Genomic DNA, 17,994 nt, shown 5'->3' on the forward strand with positions numbered 1-17,994 from the left:
ACAGCAATGGGGGAGAGGGGGCGGGGCCAGGGCGCAGGGTCGCTGGCCCCTTAACTACACTTCCCAGAAGACTGTGTTACACGCTCGTCCGTGCCAGGCGTCAGAGCGGCTCCTGCCCCGACGCCCTCTGGGAAATGCAGTCCACCCCTGCGCGGCGCAAAGGCTCCCGGGGGTTGTAGTGCGCGTCCGGCCTGCGCAGGCGCACGTCTCGCGACGGCCGCCAGGAGCTCTTTTGTGGCGGCCGCGGTCTTGTGTGAGGTGGGTCAGCTCGGCCGCGCGTCCGGCTGGCCGTCGGTTCATCAGCCCGTCAGCCCCAGGCCTGTGTGCCGCCCCCGTGACTCCCAGCGCCGGGCGGCAGAGATCGAGGCCTGGCCGGCCCGCGCGGACCCGGCCAACGTCAGTGACGGGCTGGTGGGGCGAGCGATGGGGCGAGAGCACAGCCCGGGGCGCGGGGCGCCTGTGGAGCCCGCCTGACCCCGACCCGGGGCGCGGGCCGGCCCCGCGGGGCTGCGCGAGGGTTCTGAGCACCGGGAGCTGGACCCGGCCCGCCCCCGCCCGGGGCGGCCGCCGAAGGAGGGCGCCATGGAGGCCCCGGAGCCCCGGGAGGCAGGTACGGTTGGCTCGTCAAGCCGTGGGCCTGTGGATTTGCACGGAGAGGGCGGGCTGGGTTCCCGGAAGCGCCCCGGATTTAGGCCTCCTCTTCTCCACCGTGGGCACCCCGGGGGTGATGGGGACGGGAATGGCGGCGCTTTTCCTCCGTAACGGGAGTGACCCACACACTGAGTAGCAGAATTAGCCCCGATGCCCTATCAGGTTGTGCCGAAGTTGGGGCTCCCTTCCTGCCTCCCCTTCATTCTCCCCGTCCTGGGGGTGCCTGGTGGCTGTGGACAGAGCAGACCTCTTGACTCATTTCTCCTTTCCAGCTCCGTCGTCTCAGGACCCTGCTCTTCCCCTCAAAGAGATTCCAGAAGATAAATTGGGTCAGGGTCTCCTGGAAGGCAGGTCCGAGGTGAGTGGCTGTCTTTTCTTTTTTGAACATTTCGTTGTTTATGTGGAGGGTTGGCACCTTCCTTCGGCCGCCCAGAATCTTCAGTCATCCAAGGACCGCCCCCCCCCAACCTGGGGGCCTGCTCTCCAGTCCTCACGAAGCTCTGCGCGTGGGAACAGGTCCAGGTGATGCCGGGGTGTGCCCTCAACATGAGTGTATGTTCCAGCCTGATTCAGTCCAGCCACGCGTCTGTTGCCGAGGACTGTGCTGTGTGCCCAGCACTGTGCTGGGAGCTCTGATGAGTGGTTCTAGTGCCACCCAAGCAAGTAGGTGACAGTTCACATGAGATCACTTCACTCATCTCCACACTCAGGCCCATGGGATGTTTGTGGCAGTTGGTCCTTGTTTGGGGGAGTTTTCCGGGATGGAATTAGGTAGGAGGATGTGGAACAGCTGATGGAAGGGCTGCATTGCAGTGCTGGGGTCAGAGTGATGGTAGGGGGTGCGTCCCTGTGTGCTTTTCCTCTGTACCCAGCTCCTGACATGGGGCCTTCATGGAAAAGCTTGGGGTTTTAGAGGATCTGTGGGCTCGACAGGGAATTGGCCCTGGGGCCACGTCTGCAGCTGGGAGAGGTGCAAATCCCTCCTTTTACAGACTTCGGGTTTTGCTCCTCATTTTGTTCCACCACCTAAACCACCCCCACTCATCGTAGTGTTTAGAAAGGTGCACTTGATAAAGACAGTGTGAGGTGGTGAAAGGTCAGGAGGGTTGAGAATCCTTTGATTTTTTTAGGATTTGGCAATTCTGTTAACTTACCACTTGAAAAGTAGAAATGACTGTAAAACATGTATGGTGAGATACGCCCAGCTTCTGTAATGTTAGAATGTTCTGTAGTTCTGTAAGACACTTGGGAGACATGACAAGCACATGCAATACATGATCTTTGATGGGTTATAGATCCAAAAAGTCTATCAAAGGCGTTTAGAAAGATTGAGAAAATTTGAAAATGTGCTGTATCTTAGATCATGTTGTATGAATATTTAATTTCGTGGGTGTGATTATGGCATTGTGATTGTGTCAGAGAACATCCTTAGGAGATACAGGCTGAAGAATGTAAGGTCAGATGTTCTGATGTCTGCAACTTACCTTGAAAAGGTTCAGGAAAAAGTGGTGTCTGTCTGAGAGTGACCCCCTCGGGAGGTACTCCCCTTCTTGTGCACAGATATTATTCCTGAAATATCAGCTTCTCAGGTCTTTGAGTAACTGGTCCTCTCTCCGAAGTACTCTCCTCTCCCAACAGTCTCATACTACGTCAAGTGTTCTGCTCTGCTGGGACATCCCCTGTGATCTATTCTGACTCCTCTGCTAGTTTCATTTCCACATCTGCTTTTTTTTTTTTTTTTTTAAATAAATTTATTTTATGTGTTTATTTATTTATTTTTGGCTGCATTGGGCCATCGTTGCTGCACGCGGGCTTTTCTCTGGTTGTGGCAAGTGGGGGCTACTCTTCGTTGCGGTGCATGGGCTTCCATTGCAGTGGCTTCTCTTGTTGCGGAGCATGGGCTCTAGGCATGCGGGCTTCAGTAGTTGTGGCACAGGGGCTTAGTCGCTCCGCGGCATGAGGGATCTTCCCAGACTAGTGCTTGAACCCGTGTCCCCTGCATTGGCAGGCGGATTCTTAACCTCTGTGCCACCAGAGAAGCCCCTCCACATCTGCCTTTGATTCCCACACCCTTTTGCTTCCTGTCCTGCAAAATGAAGACACACCAGACATGGGCTTTTCCTGGTGGGTTGGGAATACCCCTCAGAAAGTCCTGTGCCAGGCTCAAATCCTGTCATGCTCTTGCCTGTTGACACCTCCATACTGAAGCCACGTAGCCTCTGACAGTGCTCTCTTGCCAGCACCGCATTGTGATGTCTCTGGAGCTTTGTTTCTGCCCATTTCCTCCTTTCTGCCAGTGCCATCACCATTATGCTTCATCCCTGCATGCCTCAGTTATGGGCACGTTCTCAGCGTGTGTCCTCACTCCCACCTTCTCATCTCCCTGAAATCTGGTGGGTTTTTTGAATCAGGTTTATTGAGGTATAACTTATACACAGTAAATTTCTCCAATTTTATATATGTAGGATTTGGTGAGTTTTGGCAAGTGTATACAATTGTGTAACCAGCACCACAATCATGATGTAGAACTTTTCCATTACCCAGAAAGTTCCTTCATGCCCCTTTGCAGTCCATCTTCTCCACCCGCCCCCTTGGCATCCAATATAATTTTGTCTTTTTAAGAATTTCATGTGGAATTATAAGATACGTAGTCTTTTGTTTCTGACTTATTTCAGTTAGCATTATGCTTTTGACTTCATTTCCTTGTTTGAATCAGTAGCTTGGTCCTATTGATTGTCTAGTGATATTCCATTTGTTTTAGGTTCCTAGGGCTGCCATAGCGAAGTGCCACAGACTGTGTGGCTCAAGCAATAGAAATTTATTGTCTCATAGTTCTGGAGGCTAGAAGTCTAAGATCAAGGTGTTCGTAGGTTTCTTCTGAGCTTCTCTCCTTGGTTTGCAGATGGTGCTTCTCTGTGTCCTCACGTTCTCCCCTCTGTACATATTTGTCCAAATTTCCATTTCTTATAAGGACACTAGTCCTACCATTTTAGGACCCATCCTAATGACCTCGTTTACCTTAATTACCTCTTTAAAGGCCTTGTCTTCAAATATAGTCACATTCTAAGGTATTGTAGCTTAGGGCTTCAGCATATGAATTTGGAGGGACACAGTTCAGCACATAACATTGTTGCATATGTGCTCCACAATTTGTTTATCCATTCACCAACTGATGGACGTTTAGGTTGTTTCCTGGTTTAGGTTATTACAAATAAACCTGCTATAAATATTGGAGTACAGGTATAGATGTGTGTTTTAATTTCTCTTGAATAAATACCCAAGAGTGGAATGGCTGAGTCATATAGTAAATATATGTTTAATTATTGATTTTATTGGTCTTTGCAGAGAACCATCTTTTGGTTTCATTGGTTTTCTCTATTGCTTTTCTGTGCTCTTTTTCATCAATTTCTGGTTCTTATTATTTCCATTCTTTGGCTTCTATTTTTTTTTTGTTTTTTTTAGATTTTTTGTTTTGATGTGGACCATTTTTTTTAAAGCCTTTATTGAATTTGTTACAGTAGTGCTTCTCTTTTATGTTTTTGGTTTTTTGGCCCCAGGCATGTGGGATCTTAGCTCCCCAACCAGGAATTGAACCCACACCCCCTGCATTGGAAGGTGGAGTCTTTTTTTTTTTTAATTAATTAATTTAGTTAGTTAGTTAGTTCTGGCTGTGTTGGGTCTTCGTTTCTGGGCGAGGGCTTTTTCTAGTTTCAGCGAGCGGGGACCACTCTTCATCGCAGTGCGCGGGCCTCTCACTGTCACGGCCTCTCTTGTTGCGGAGCACAAACTCCAGATGCGCAGGCTCAGTAGTTGTGGCTCATGGGCCTAGTTGCTCTGTGGCATGTGGGATCTTCCCAGACCAGAGCTCGAACCCGTGTCCCCTGCATTGACAGGCAGATTCTCAACCGCTGCGCTACCAGGGAAGCCCCAGAGGTGGAGTCTTAACCACTGGACCACCAGGGAGGTACCTACTTTGGCTTCTTTTTTTTTTTTTTTTTTGAAATGATTTTTTGCTTTTAATTCATCGTATAAAATGCTAATGTCCAAATTCAGGCAGGTCTTACCAACCATCAAGAGCTTCAACCCTGCTAACAGCTAAGTATGCACTTTTTTTTTTCCAGTAGCATTGTTTAATCAAAATAATTAAATAAATATACAATCAAATCTACATGAGTAATTATGCAAATATCACTCCACCTACACCAGTGAATTCTTTTTCTTTTTTTTTTCACAACACACACTGTATTTTATTTTTACAAGAGGTAAATAAACCGACACCAAGCATTGTAAATGGATGACCACAACAAAAGCAACAATGATTGCAATTACCAAACATGAAACACACTCATACTATGTCATAATATTGACATTCAGTCCAGTAATCCTCCACTGTAACAGCTCCTTTACTTTGCAGTGAAAATTAATTTGTATATTTTTTGCCTCTGAGTCCTTGTGGGATTTTTTTTAAATTTTTTATTCAAACAGAAAGTCACAAAAATTATAATCATCCTCATCAGTTCACTCAGTCCCATGTAATTAATTTTTGGTTTTCATCTTGATCTTTTGTTAGCACTTTTATGAATTCATCAGTTTTCCATTAGAGTTCTGAAAATGCTTATTCATTCAGTTCAGCAGTATAGTCAGTTACCAGAAACCTGTACTTGTCAGAGTCTTTTCCATGAATTCCTTGAAGATGAAACCCTTTTATAGGAACATTTTTGTGAAAGCATCAGAGTACACCCAAAACTGTCTGTAAATGACAAAAGACTTAAAAATGACCACGGTTAAAGATTTGATGAAAGTTCGTAATAATGCAATTAACAAGGAAATTTAGTTATTTCTGAGATATACATTTTAAAGTAATAACTAGAATTATGACTTAACATTATACCAGAACATATAAGTTTTTAGAAATTTCATGTAATATCTGAAACATTTATATTAACATATTTCCATACAAATAACCCAAAGAAAGTTTAGTATTAGTTGTTTTTGTTTGTTTGTTCGTTTTTTTATACTGCAGGTTCTTATTAGTCATCAGTTTTATACACATCAGTGTATACTACTTTGTTTTCTTAAGGGTGAAACTGAGGTATTGATTTGACACCTATTCTCATTAGCATTCAGTGCTATAAATTTACCTCTAAGTCCTGCTTTAGCTATATTCCACAAATTTTCTGTTGTATTTCCCTTTTTTTCAGTTCAAACTAGTTTCTAATTTTTTTGTAATTTCTCCTTCAACTATGTATTATTCAGGAGTGTGTTGTTTAATTCTAAATATGTGGAGAATTTCCTGGATATCTTTTTTTTTTTTTGCCGGGGGGATGCTTTGTGTCTTCATTGCTGCATGCGGGCTTTCTCTAGTTGTGGTGAGTGGGGGCTACTCTTCATTGTGCATGGGCTTCTCATTGTGGTGGTTTCTCTTGTTGCAGGGCACGGGCTCTAGGCACACGGCTTCAGTAGTTGTGGCTCGCGGGCTCTAGAGTGCAGGCTCAGTAGTTGTGGCACACAGGCTTAGTTGCTCTGCGGCATGTGGGATCTTCCCAGACCAGAGCTTGAACCCATGTCCCCTGCATTGGCAGGTGGATTTTTAACCACTGTGCCACTAGGGAAGCCTGGGCCTTACTTTTTAAATTCAATTTGACAATCTTTAGTTTTTACTTCAGATATTTAGACTATTCACATTTAACATAATTATCGATATGGCTGGGTTTATATCTGCCATTATGCTATTTGTTTTCTATGTCTTGTATCTTTTTTTATTCTGTTTCACCCTTAACGCTTTCTTTTGAGGTAAACAAATACTGTTTATGATACTCTTCATTCTTCTGATTTTATTAACTTTTTTCCTTTTAGTTACTTGATTGGATTCTGGACGGAGTGAATTTTACTTTGTTGAGTGTTGGATTTAATTCCTTAAATGTTCTGCGATGCAGTGAAATTACTTAATGTCAGTTGGATCCTTCCAAGGCTTACTTTTAGGTTTTGTTAAGGTGGATCCAGAGAAGTCTTTAATCTCAGGCTAATTTTGCCCCACTGCTGAAGCAGCATCCTTCTGGGGACTTTACTCGGTGTCCCATAGAGCAGGAGGACATTCTCTCTGGCCGGTTGGAGCACAGACTGTTCCCAGCCCTGTTTGAGTTTTAATGATTGTCCTGCATACACCTCTTTCTGCTGTTTCTTTCCCTGGTTTGGGGTCATTTCCTCACAGGCACACTCCTGTCAGTCCTCAGTCAATCTTGAGCACATCCAGAGTTCCAAGTCTGTGTGGCTCCTTCTGCTCTGGCACGTTGCCCTGAAAATTCTAGTTTCCTGGTCTCCCCAAACTCTGTTCTCTGTCTCCTCAACTCCTTGGACCACAAGCTCTGTCTGGATTCCCACTCCCTGCACTGTGATCGGGGACTGCTTCCATGTGGGAAGGTGAGGCTCTTGTAGGGCTCACTTTGTTTGTTCTCAGGGGTCTCTGTTCTGAGCTGTCCTTTGTCCGGTGTCTGGAAATTGACCATTGTTTCATACATCTTACCCAGTTTACTAGTTGTTTGAGGTAAGAGGGCAAATCTGGTCTCCGTTACCCCTTTGTGCCTAGAAACAGAACTCGAAACCCAGTTTTTTTGTTTTTTTTTTAAATTTTTTTATTTATTATTTATTTATTATGTTTATTTTTGGCTGTGTTGGGTCTTCGTTTCTGTGCGAGGGCTTTCTCCAGTTGCGGCGAGTGGGGGCCACTCTTCATCGCGGTGTGCGGGCCTCTCACTATCGTGGCCTCTCTTGTTGCGGAGCAGAGGCTCCAGACGCTCAGGCTCAGTAGTTGTGGCTCACGGGCCCAGCTGCTCCGCGGCATGTGTGATCCTCCCAGACCAGGGCTCGAACCCGTGTCCCCTGCATTGGCAGGCAGATTCTCAACCACTGCGCCACCAGGGAAGCCCCGAAACCCAGTTTTTACCAGGCTGCTTTTTTTTTTACCAGGTCACTCCTTGGGCCCATGCTCAGAACCTGTTCACGCCCCTGTCTCCCTCCTGCCTTCCTCCCATGCTGCCTGCTGCAGAATGCAGACCCTGTCACCTTGGGGTAGATATCTATCTTCATACTCTGGCCACTGCAGCCTCCCCCCCACCCCGCTCCTCCCTGACTCCAGTTCACTTTACTGCTGAGGACCTGCTTGCCCCACCACTTCTGTGTTCACCGCCCCCCAACGGTCTGCCCTTTTTTTTTTTTTTAGTATTATTTATTTAGCTGTGCTGGGTCTTATTTGCGACAAGCAGGATCTTCGTTGCCGCGTGCAGGGTCTTCAGTTGCAGCTCGTGGGATCTTTTTAGTTGCGGCGTGAGGGATCTAGTTCCCTGACCAGAGATCGAACCCGGGCCCCCTGCATTGGGAGTGCAGAGTCTTAACCGCTGGACCACCAGGGAAGTCCCTGCCTATATTCTAATGCATCCCTGTCATGACTGTATGTGGCCTGGGTGGCTCTTTGTTCTCTTCTCATGGGACAGGCGCTGGGTCTCCAGCCTCTTGGCGTGCCCAGCTGGAGAGGTAAGAAGCCCTGGCCGGCAGAATACTGGGGTTCCAGAGCAGGAGTCACGTAAGGGAAGTCATTTGGGACTTTCAGGACACTTGGAACCGGAGTGACCGAGTCGGGGGGGTTACCCTGAGACCAGGGGCCAGTGTTGGGGGAAAGTGGGAGCAGGTTGCGAGGGGTGGGCTGGGATGTGGCCCCAGGAGGGCAAGGGAGCAGGGGTCTGGCGGGAAGAAGTGGGGGGCAAGCAGGAAGGACACAGAGCAGTACAGGGTCTTTCCTTAGGGTGCAGTGAGGGCTTCCTGTCTGGGGTTGGGGCCTTTTGCAGTGATGGGACTTGAATAGGGTTTTGGGCTCTTTGTATTATATTTCAAGTTCTGTAAGTTGGCTAGAACTTATGGCCTCAGCCTGTGCCCCCACTGCAGCACCTACATGCAGGCTGCCCAGTTAGCTGGGCCCTCCCAGGCCAGGCCGCGTGGCAGTTCCTGGCCGAGTTGTGGTGTGTGCGTCGGGGCTGTAGGACAGATGGTGTCTACAGCCCTATCTTCTGCGCTCAGGAGGTCACCCAAGGTTATCTCTGCTACTGAGGTCCTCAGTCACCCAAAAACGCAAGTGAACTGACTCACATCCTGGGTGAGAGAGAATATGTGTGTCATTCCAGGAGTTGGTGACTTTCAAGGACGTGGCCGTGGACTTCAGCCAGGAGGAGTGGGGACAGCTGGACTCCCCTCAGAGGGCCCTGTACCGGGATGTGATGCTGGAGAACTACCAGAACCTTCTCGCCCTGGGTAAGATGGCTCCCAAGGTGAGGAGGCCGCAGTCTGGGCATCCACCAGTCTGTATGTGTTCCGGAGTCTCCTTTGTGGTATCTGCCCCAGGCACTTGTGGCACCAACTGGCATCTTTGCCTGGAAGTGTGGCTGGTCCCGGGGTGGGGCCCAGAGGAAAGGGAGGGGGTGGACAGGGCCCTGGAAGCCCAGCCTGCCCTAGATAGGGGATGTCAGTATCTGTGGGGTCCTCAGAGTACACACGTCAATATGGGTTCCATGTCTGAGGCCTCCTTCCTTGGAGCTGGCACACACCTCTCCGTGCCTCAGGCTGCTAGGGCTGCTGGGCCTGTGGGCCGGGTCTGGAGAGCACAGCGCCCAGAGCCACGCCACTTTCTCCCTTCGTGCAGGGCCTCCCGTCTGCAAGCCAGACGTGATCTCTCACCTGGAACGAGGCGAGGAGCCATGGTGGGCACCTAGAGCTGTCCCTGGAGGGGCTGGTCCAGGTGAGCGGGATGCAGTGGGAGGATGTGGAGCCCCACCCCACCACCCCATGGGGCCCGCTTTCCTTCCGCAGTCCACTGCTCTGCTCCGTCCGCACCTGCTCAGTGCCCCTCCTGCTCCTCTGTCCTCATCCTCCCCCCCCACCCCCCGCCCCCCGGCTCTTTTCAGAATCCCCTGGCTTCTCCAAGGCTCCTTTTCCTCTTTCTTCCTCCTCTCCCCTGCTTGCGGCCTGTCTGCTTTGCTCTGAGCACGCGCGCTCTCTCTCCCCCTGCTGGTCTCTACTCTCTCTCATGCACTTACCTGTGCTCCCAGCAGATCTCAGCCCTGAGCCCCAGCGCCGCACCTCCGCCTGCTCTCAGAAGGTAGTATCTCCATTTCTTATAGAACCAGAACGGGAGCCGGGGCCTGAGGTGGAGGAGCTGTGGTCTCAGCAGCTGTGCGTTTACAAAGAAGAACCATCATGGGAGCCGATCGCAGGTGGGCTGGCAAGGTCCGGTCTCCACAGCCCCGGTCCTGGCGACAGGGGCGCCCAGGGGGGCCCGGCGACTGCTCTGTCACGATGTGAGGCCGCCAGCACCAGGGACGGTCCCACAGAGGAGCACCGATGGGGCCATGCGGTGTCTGAGGAGGCTCTTGGCCGGAGGTGCGCCCTCCTGGCCCAGCCCAGCCTTCCCACAGAAGGAGCCTCTCCGGACGGCTGCGTGGGGAGTGTGCAGTGCAGCAGAGCCAAGCGTCAGAGCCCAGGCGCCGGGAGCGGCCCGTTCGCGTGTGGTGAGTGCGGCAAGGCCTTCCAGCGGAGCGCGGCCCTGGCGCTGCACCGGCGGTGGCACGCACGAGAGAAGGCCTACAAGTGCGGCGAGTGTGGCAAGGCCTTCACCTGGAGCACCAACCTCCTGGAGCACCGGCGCGTCCACACCGGCGAGAAGCCCTTCCTCTGCGGCCAGTGCGGCAAGGCCTTTAGCTGCCACTCATCCCTGAACGTGCACCGGCGCGTCCACACGGGCGAGCGGCCCTACAAGTGTGGCGCCTGCGACAAGGCCTTCAGCTGCAGCTCGCTGCTCGGCATGCACCTGCGCGTGCACACCGGCGAGAGGCCCTACCGGTGCGGCGAGTGCGGCAAGGCCTTCAACCAGCGGACACACCTGACGCGGCACCGCCGGATCCACACCGGTGAGAAGCCCTACCGGTGCGGCGCGTGCGGCCGGGCCTTTGCCTGCCACTCGTCCCTGACGGTGCACGAGAAGCTCCACAGCGGGGACAAGCCCTTCCAGTGCGGCGACTGCCAGAAGGCCTTCAGCAGCCGCTCCCGCCTGACGCTGCACCAGCGTGCCCACACAGGCGAGAAGCCCTTCAAGTGCAGCCAGTGCGGCAAGGCCTTCAGCTGCCACTCGTACCTGGTGGTGCACCAGCGCGTCCACAGCGGCGAGAAGCCTTTCCGCTGCAACGAGTGCGGCAAGGCCTTCAGCTCCCACTCCTACCTGATTGTGCATCAGCGCATCCACACCGGTGAGAAGCCCTTCGACTGCAGCCGCTGCTGGAAGGCCTTCAGCTGCCATTCGTCGCTCATCGTGCACCAGCGCGTCCACACCGGGGAGAAACCCTATAAGTGCGGCCAGTGCGGCCGGGCCTTCAGCCAGAATCACTGTCTCATTAAACATCAAAAGACCCACTCCGCAGAGAAGCCCTTTAAGTGTCATGAGTGTGGCGAGGTGTTCGGCTGGAGCGGCCCTCTGGCGGAGCACCGCAGGCTCCACAGCGGGGAGAAGCCTTTTGCCATCCAGTTCAACAAGCGCTTGCTGAGCACCTGCTACGTGCCTGGCAGCCTACTGGGCACAGGGGGCTCTGGGGGGAGCAGCGTGGGCCCTGTCGATGCCCTAGACGTGGCTGAGCTCCTGGGCGTGGTCCCGCCCTTGGCCGGCAGGAGTTCCCCATGGGCAGCAACCCCAGAAATTAACTCATGTGTGCGAGAGACACCCACCTGCCCACCTGGAAACACCCCTTAAGGCTGTCACCTCCTGGGAAGGGATCCACTGTAGGAGAGGAGAATTGAGCGTGTTTGAGGATATACCTTCGTCCTGTTTTTTTTTTTTCCGTCCTCTTTTCTTTGATGGGTTTGGAAGTCACTGAGGGGGGGACAGATCTTCCCTGCGTATGAAAAAGAGGTATGTCAGTCATGTGTCCTTGGACAGCCTCCTGGTGTGATTTCGATCTGGAATTTCCTTTGTAAACTCTTAGGTTTAGAATGATAATTTAAAAAAAAAAACTGAATTATGAACAGTATTACTTCTAAGTGAAAGTTATATTCCAGGAGAGGAGAATAAGCTTTTTTGGGAAAAAGCAAATTTCCTGGACTCGCTTCACTCACATAGCTCTGCTGCAGAGTCATGTTGTTAGTGACAGCACAGCTGTCTTGGAACCTGGCCCAGCATCCGCATAGCTGGGTCCTAACATGCCAGCCTCATGCCTGGCCACCTCGTCCATGCTGGAAGCTGGGAGGACACAGGGGTGTGCCTCCAGGGTGCAGTGTTGGCACACAGGTGTCTGGAAGCATACCTCCACCCCGGCTGGCGAGGCCACCTGCAGGCCCGCTCAGGTACCATGTAGGTCAGCCCTACGAGAGGAGCTGGGCCCCGTGCTCCCCTGAGAAGGAAAAAGACAGTGTTCATCTGGGATTCGTGTCATTTCTGCTCAGTTCTAAGCAGATATAAGCTGCCTTCTCAGTGATGATACTTCACATTTGTATAAAGTGCTAGAGTTTATGAAATGCTTTTTAGTATACTTTTTAAACTATGGAGGCAAAATAACCACATTTCAGAAAATACGGAATTAAGGGGAAAACACCCATAATTCTTAATAAAATTGCATTTTGCACTTTGGTATGTTACCTTCTGCTTTTTGATATTGCATTTTTACATTAAACACAGTATATACAGTCCAACATTCTAATCTTTTTCCCCTGCTTACCTGCATAGCAGGACTTCTTTTTCCCACGGAGCCTCACTGGCTTTGGAGCTGTCCTTCTGGATGGGGGCGTGATGTTCTATTAGCTGTTTTTTTGTTGGATGCAGAAGTTATTTCCAAGTTTTCACTGTTACAAGTCATTCTTCATATAGCATCTTTTTGCATTATCCTTCTTTAACGTTGTCTTAGAGTAGATTTCTAGAAGTGAGAGTTTTGAGATAAAGGAAATGAACAGCTTAAGGCATCGTTTTAGTATATTTTTGGTTGTGTGATAACAAAGTAATACCGTCTCAATGTGAGGAGAACCGTCAGTAGTGGTCAGGCGCGTCCAGGTCCTGGAGGCCGACGCTGCTCCGAGCTGGGTCCAGACGGGCTTGCTTCTGGGTGCCACGGCGATGATCCCAGGTGTCCACCCCCATTGTTCCTCCAGCGTCCCTGGGGCCGGTCTCAGGCCCTTCCTCCATGACAAATAGGGAAAGTTCTATTGGACAACTGCATTGGCAAAAGATAGATAAAATCTCGGTTTGATTCATTATCATACTCATTTTTCTTATTTTAAAAGAAATTCAAATGCAAACATCTTGGGGGGCCCCGGACACCACACCTGCTGTCTGCCTGGCGGGGCTGTTAACGCCCTCAGCTGAGAGCAGCACCTTGCTCTTTGATAACCGGTGAGGTTGAAATGGAACGTGTTCTTACTATTGGTCTTTCTTCTTGAAGACTGTTTGAATACCCTTTGGCCCCCTTCCACTGAAGTCTCGATGTTCTTTTATTTACATATAAACTTTGTTTTCTGATCATACACATAATACATGTATATTGAAGAAATTTGGGGAAAAAAATCAAATTTATAAGAATAAAAATGACCCTTAGAATCAGTTCACAGGTCATGACCTGGAGATGCATTTCCTTCTGGTTTTTTTCTCTGCGTGTATACACGTCTTTTTTTTTTTTTTTTTTTACGAAAAAGTGTAAAGGGCTTTATTATAGGCAAAATTATTTAAGTCAATAAATAAATTTTTAAGGAATTGTACACGTTCTGATTCATTCCACTGCCAATCACCTTAGCTTCTCCAGTATTAGAATAATAATCTTCAAAATAGCCCTTTCAAAAAAGAATTTTTGCTCAATCCATAGTTGTGATAGTCCACAATTTTTTTAGTTGGGCTTCTTTGATCTCCAATGGAACATTGACACACTTCAAAAAATTCCCCTCTGGGCTTCCCTGGTGGCACAGTGGTTAAGAATCCGCCTGCCAATGCGGGGGACACGTGTTCGAGCCCTGGTCCGGGAAGATCCCACGTGACGCGGAGCAACTAAACCTGTGCGCCACAACTACTGAGCCTGCACTCCAGAGCCCTCGAGCCACACTCCTGAAGTCCAGCGCCTAGAGCCCATGCTCTGCAACAAGAGAAGTCACCGCAATGAGAAGCCCGCGCACTGCAACGAAGAGTAGCCCCTGCTCACCGCAACTAGAGAAAGTCCGCGCACAGCAACAAAAACCCAACGCAGCCAAAAATAAATAAATAAAATTAATTTTAAAAAAATTCCCCTCCTGTAGTCTTTGAGAACCAGTTTCCTCAAGCAATTTACTGTACAACCATGTTTAGGGTCAGGAGATGGATCTGCCTGGTTCTGAATTTTAGACACCCTCTAAACATGCATTAAGTTCAAATCATATTCACTCCTAAGCTATCATACCCTAGAACAGTTAGCATATGCCAATACCTAAGATAAAAAAAGTTTGACAGGTTTCTCACAGTTTATTAGCAGCTCTGTCTTGTACTTCTTCTCCACAGATCTAGTCCTGTGAGTAAAGGAAACCACATAGTTACTCTGTGAGGCATTTCCAACCATGTAAGTCTACAGAAAAAGCCCCATCAGTATAGACCTCAACTACACACGCTTTTTCTTTTCTTCTTTTTTTTTTTTTTGCTGCACTGCACAGCTTGCAGGATCTTCGTTCCCTGACCAGGGATTGAACCTGGGTCATAGCAGTGAAAGCACTGAGTCCTAACCACTGGACCGCCCGGGAATTCCCAATCACTTTTTATATTTGCCATTTTGATACATTAAGAATGTTACTTGTTCCTGGGCTTCCCTGGTGGCACAGTGGTGAAGAATCTGCCTACAAATTCAGGGGACACGGGTTCAAGCCCTGGTCCAGGAAGATCCCACATGCCGCGGAGCAACTAAGCCTGTGCACCACAACTACTGAGCCTGCGCTCTAGAGCCTGCAAGCCACAACTACTGAGCCCGCGTGCCACAGTTACTGAAGCCCACGTGCCTAGAGCCCATGCTCCGCAAAAAGAGAAGCCATTGTGATGAGAAGCCTGCGCACCGCAACAGAGTAGCCCCCGCTCGCCCCAACTAGAGAAAGCCTGTGCACAGCAACGAAGACCTAATGCAGCCATAAATAAATAAATAAATAGATAGATTTAAGGATGTTACTTGTTCCTGATTTTGACTGTCCTTCTCTTCATATGAATTGTCTAGTCCTATCTTTCGTCCACTATTCCATTCTTTTATGTACACACATGCATGCAGTATATAAACATGCAATATACACATATACACATATGCAGTACAAATATACATATCAATATACACACATGTATACATATAATACATACACATATACATATATACAATATATGCACATACATATCAATATATACACATATATACTTATATACAATACACATATGCAATATGTACACACATATTTGTCTGGAATGTACACTTTCTTTGTTACTGCATTTTTAGTGTACAGAGGTTTTTGAAGTCTGTGTAATCAGGTCTATTCAATTTTTCTTTATATTTTTACTTGGCTCTAAGAAAGCCCTTCCTTAAATCCCTTTTTGGTTATATTATACATTTAACTCTTAAATCCATCCATCTGGGATGTAAAAATCCAAGGTCCCTGCATCGTTCTTGAACTGCATTCCTCACTGGTCCATAGGCCTGTCTTTTCCATTATTGCTGCTCCATCATTCGTTTTCATAGATGGTAGGACTGAGACCACATTTTAAGAAGGTCTAAAAAAAATTTTTTTTAATCTATTCTTCCAGGTGACCCAAGAATCATTTTCTCGGAACTCAGCCTCTTCATGCCCCTGCATATCTCATTGGGATTTTGATTAGAATTGACCAGTTTGTGAAGAATTAACATAGTTCTATCTAATATTAGGTCTTCACATCAGAGAATGTGGTAAATGACTGTCCATTTAAGTCTGCATCTAACCATCAGAAAAGGTTTATAGTTTTCTTCATATATGTTCATATATTTATTCTTAAATTCAGTCTAATTTTGTGGGGTTTGTAAATTGGCTCTGTGATAACATATATAGAACAACTCTTGACTGTAGGTATACTTTTGTCTATTTATTTTACACCAAGCAGTTTTACTGAGTCATTCTAGAAGACCTCTAACAGTTTATTGCTTTATCATGTTTTCTAGGTAAAGTCATTACTTGGAAATAAAAAGCTTGCCTCTCCTTTTCATATAGATAGCCTTTTATTTCATTTCTTCTTAAAACCCACATTGCCCAGCACTTCAGAGCGACACTGTGTTGGTGGCAGTGGTCACCTGTGGCAGACTTTGTTTGGGGTGAGGAGCAATACATGTCCACCTCAACACTTTGGCCTCTAAAACGATCACAGCTGTGGTGGTCACAGTTCTGACCAACAAAGTCTGCTACAGATTTTGGGGAAGTCTGCTTTCCTGATAGGAGATACTGCTCCTTCCTCCTCCTCTCTTCTTCCTGGAACTTGGATGCAATGCCTGGAGGTGTGGTAGCCATTTTGCAACCATGAGATAATTGAGGACAAAGACCCACATAGTGGAACGGAAAATAAAAGGATCCTAGGCCTTGAATGGAATTTGAGCAGCCATTTCAGCCATTGACATTCAACTTCCTGAGTTCTTGTTATGGACTTTAGCTGTTTTTCTCACATTTGTCCTTCCCCACAATTGTATTCCTCATTGATACAGCATCTGGTTCGTTTTGCTTGATGCACAGCAAACCAAAATGCTGAGACACCCAGGTCTGTAGCCAAGTGAGGAGAACTAGCCTCAGATCTGTCTCCCCAAAGGCAAGGAGCTGGGGTACTTATGGGATGAAGAGTAAAGCAGCAGGGCAGTCTGAGTAGTGGGGAAAGGTGATTGGAAAAAGGTGTTATGACTGTTGTTTTGCGCAGGTGTAACTAAGCTACAGGCCTCTGCATGTTCAAAAAGTCACTGAGGACTTCCCTGGTGGCACAGTGGTTGGGAATCCACCTGCCAATGCAGGGGACACGGGTTCGATCCCTGGTCCGGGAAGATCCCACATGCCATGGAGCAGTTAAGCCCACGTGCCACAACTACTGACCCTGCGCTCTAGAGCCCGCATGCCACAACTGCTGAAGCCTGTGCACCTAGAGCCCATCCTCTGCAACAAGAGAAGCCACCACAATGAGAAGCATGTACAGCACAACAAAGAGTGGCCCCCGCTCGCCGCAACTAGAGAAAGCCCGCATGCAGCAATGAAGACCCAAAGCAGCCAAAAATAAACAAAATAAAATAAATAAATTTAAGAAAAAAGAACTAAAGATCGTACCTCACCAAGTATATAACGTGTTAGCATACAAGTAAAATGCATTAAAAAAACTTTTTTTTAAAGAAAGAAAGAAATGTCATTAAAAAAAAAAGTCACAGAGCAGACACTCATGCAGGCCCCCCTGGAGGGTGGGTGGTCTTATCCAGTCATAACTATCTCAGCTCAAACTAGACACAGCTGACTCCAAGGTCCTTGAGAACAACTTGGGCAAACACCTTAATGTTTAGGCTCCAAGCCACCTGGAGGGCACGCAGTCTTTTTGTTTGTTTGTTTGTGTTTGTTTTTTTATACTGCAGGTTCTTATTAGTCATCAATTTTATACACATCAGTGTATACATGTCAATCCCAATCGCCCAATTCAGCACACCACCATCCCCACCCCACCACAGTTTTCCCCCCTTGGTGTCCATATGTCTGTTCTCTACATCTGTGTCTCAACTTCTGCCCTGCAAACCGGCTCATCAGTACCATTTTTCTAGGTTCCACATACATGCGTTAATATACGATATTTGTTTTTCTCTTTCTGACTTACTCTACTCTGTATGACAGTCTCTAGATCCATCCACGTCTCAACAAATGACTCAATTTCGTTCCTTTTTATGGCTGAGTAATATTCCATTGTATATATGTACCACAACTTCTTTATCCATTCTCCTGTTGATGGGCATTTGGGTTGCTTCCATGACCTGGCTATTGTAAATAGTGCTGCAATGAACATTGGGGTGCATGTGTCATTTTGAATTATCGTTTTCTCTGGGTATATGCCCAGTAGTGGGATTGCTGGATCATATGGTAAATCTATTTTTAGTTTTTTAAGGAACCTCCAGACTGTTCTCCATAGTGGCTGTATCAATTTACATTCCCACCAAGAGTGCAAGAGGGTTCCCTTTTCTCCACACCCTCTCCAGCATTTGTTGTTTGTAGATTTTCTGATGATGCCCATTCTAACTGGTGTGAGGTGATACCTCACTGTAGTTTTGATTTGCATTTCTCTAATAATTA

General features: G+C 48.1%; 1 protein-coding gene across 5 annotated transcripts; it reads left to right on the plus strand.

The window, feature by feature from the left end:
- Positions 1–212: 212 nt before the first annotated feature.
- ZNF74 (zinc finger protein 74) lies at positions 213–13,428 on the plus strand. Of its 5 annotated transcripts, none has more exons than XM_082417220.1 (6): positions 213–610; positions 924–1,009; positions 7,618–7,719; positions 8,826–8,952; positions 9,341–9,436; positions 9,750–13,428. In XM_082417220.1, exons 1-6 carry the CDS (start codon positions 583–585, stop codon positions 11,435–11,437), a joined length of 2,127 nt encoding a protein of 708 aa, XP_082273346.1. In that variant the 5' UTR covers positions 213–582; the 3' UTR covers positions 11,438–13,428. The 5 variants fall into 5 exon arrangements, with proteins under 5 accessions (XP_082273346.1, XP_082273347.1, XP_082273349.1 ...); XM_082417221.1 differs by having other exon boundaries at positions 215–610; positions 9,819–13,428; XM_082417223.1 differs by lacking the exon at positions 7,618–7,719 and having other exon boundaries at positions 215–610.
- The last annotated feature ends 4,566 nt before the right edge of the window (positions 13,429–17,994 follow it).

This window comes from Balaenoptera physalus (assembly GCF_965194825.1).
Source record: "Balaenoptera physalus genome assembly, chromosome: 12".
In the NCBI taxonomy this organism is placed as follows: Eukaryota; Metazoa; Chordata; class Mammalia; order Artiodactyla; family Balaenopteridae; genus Balaenoptera; species Balaenoptera physalus.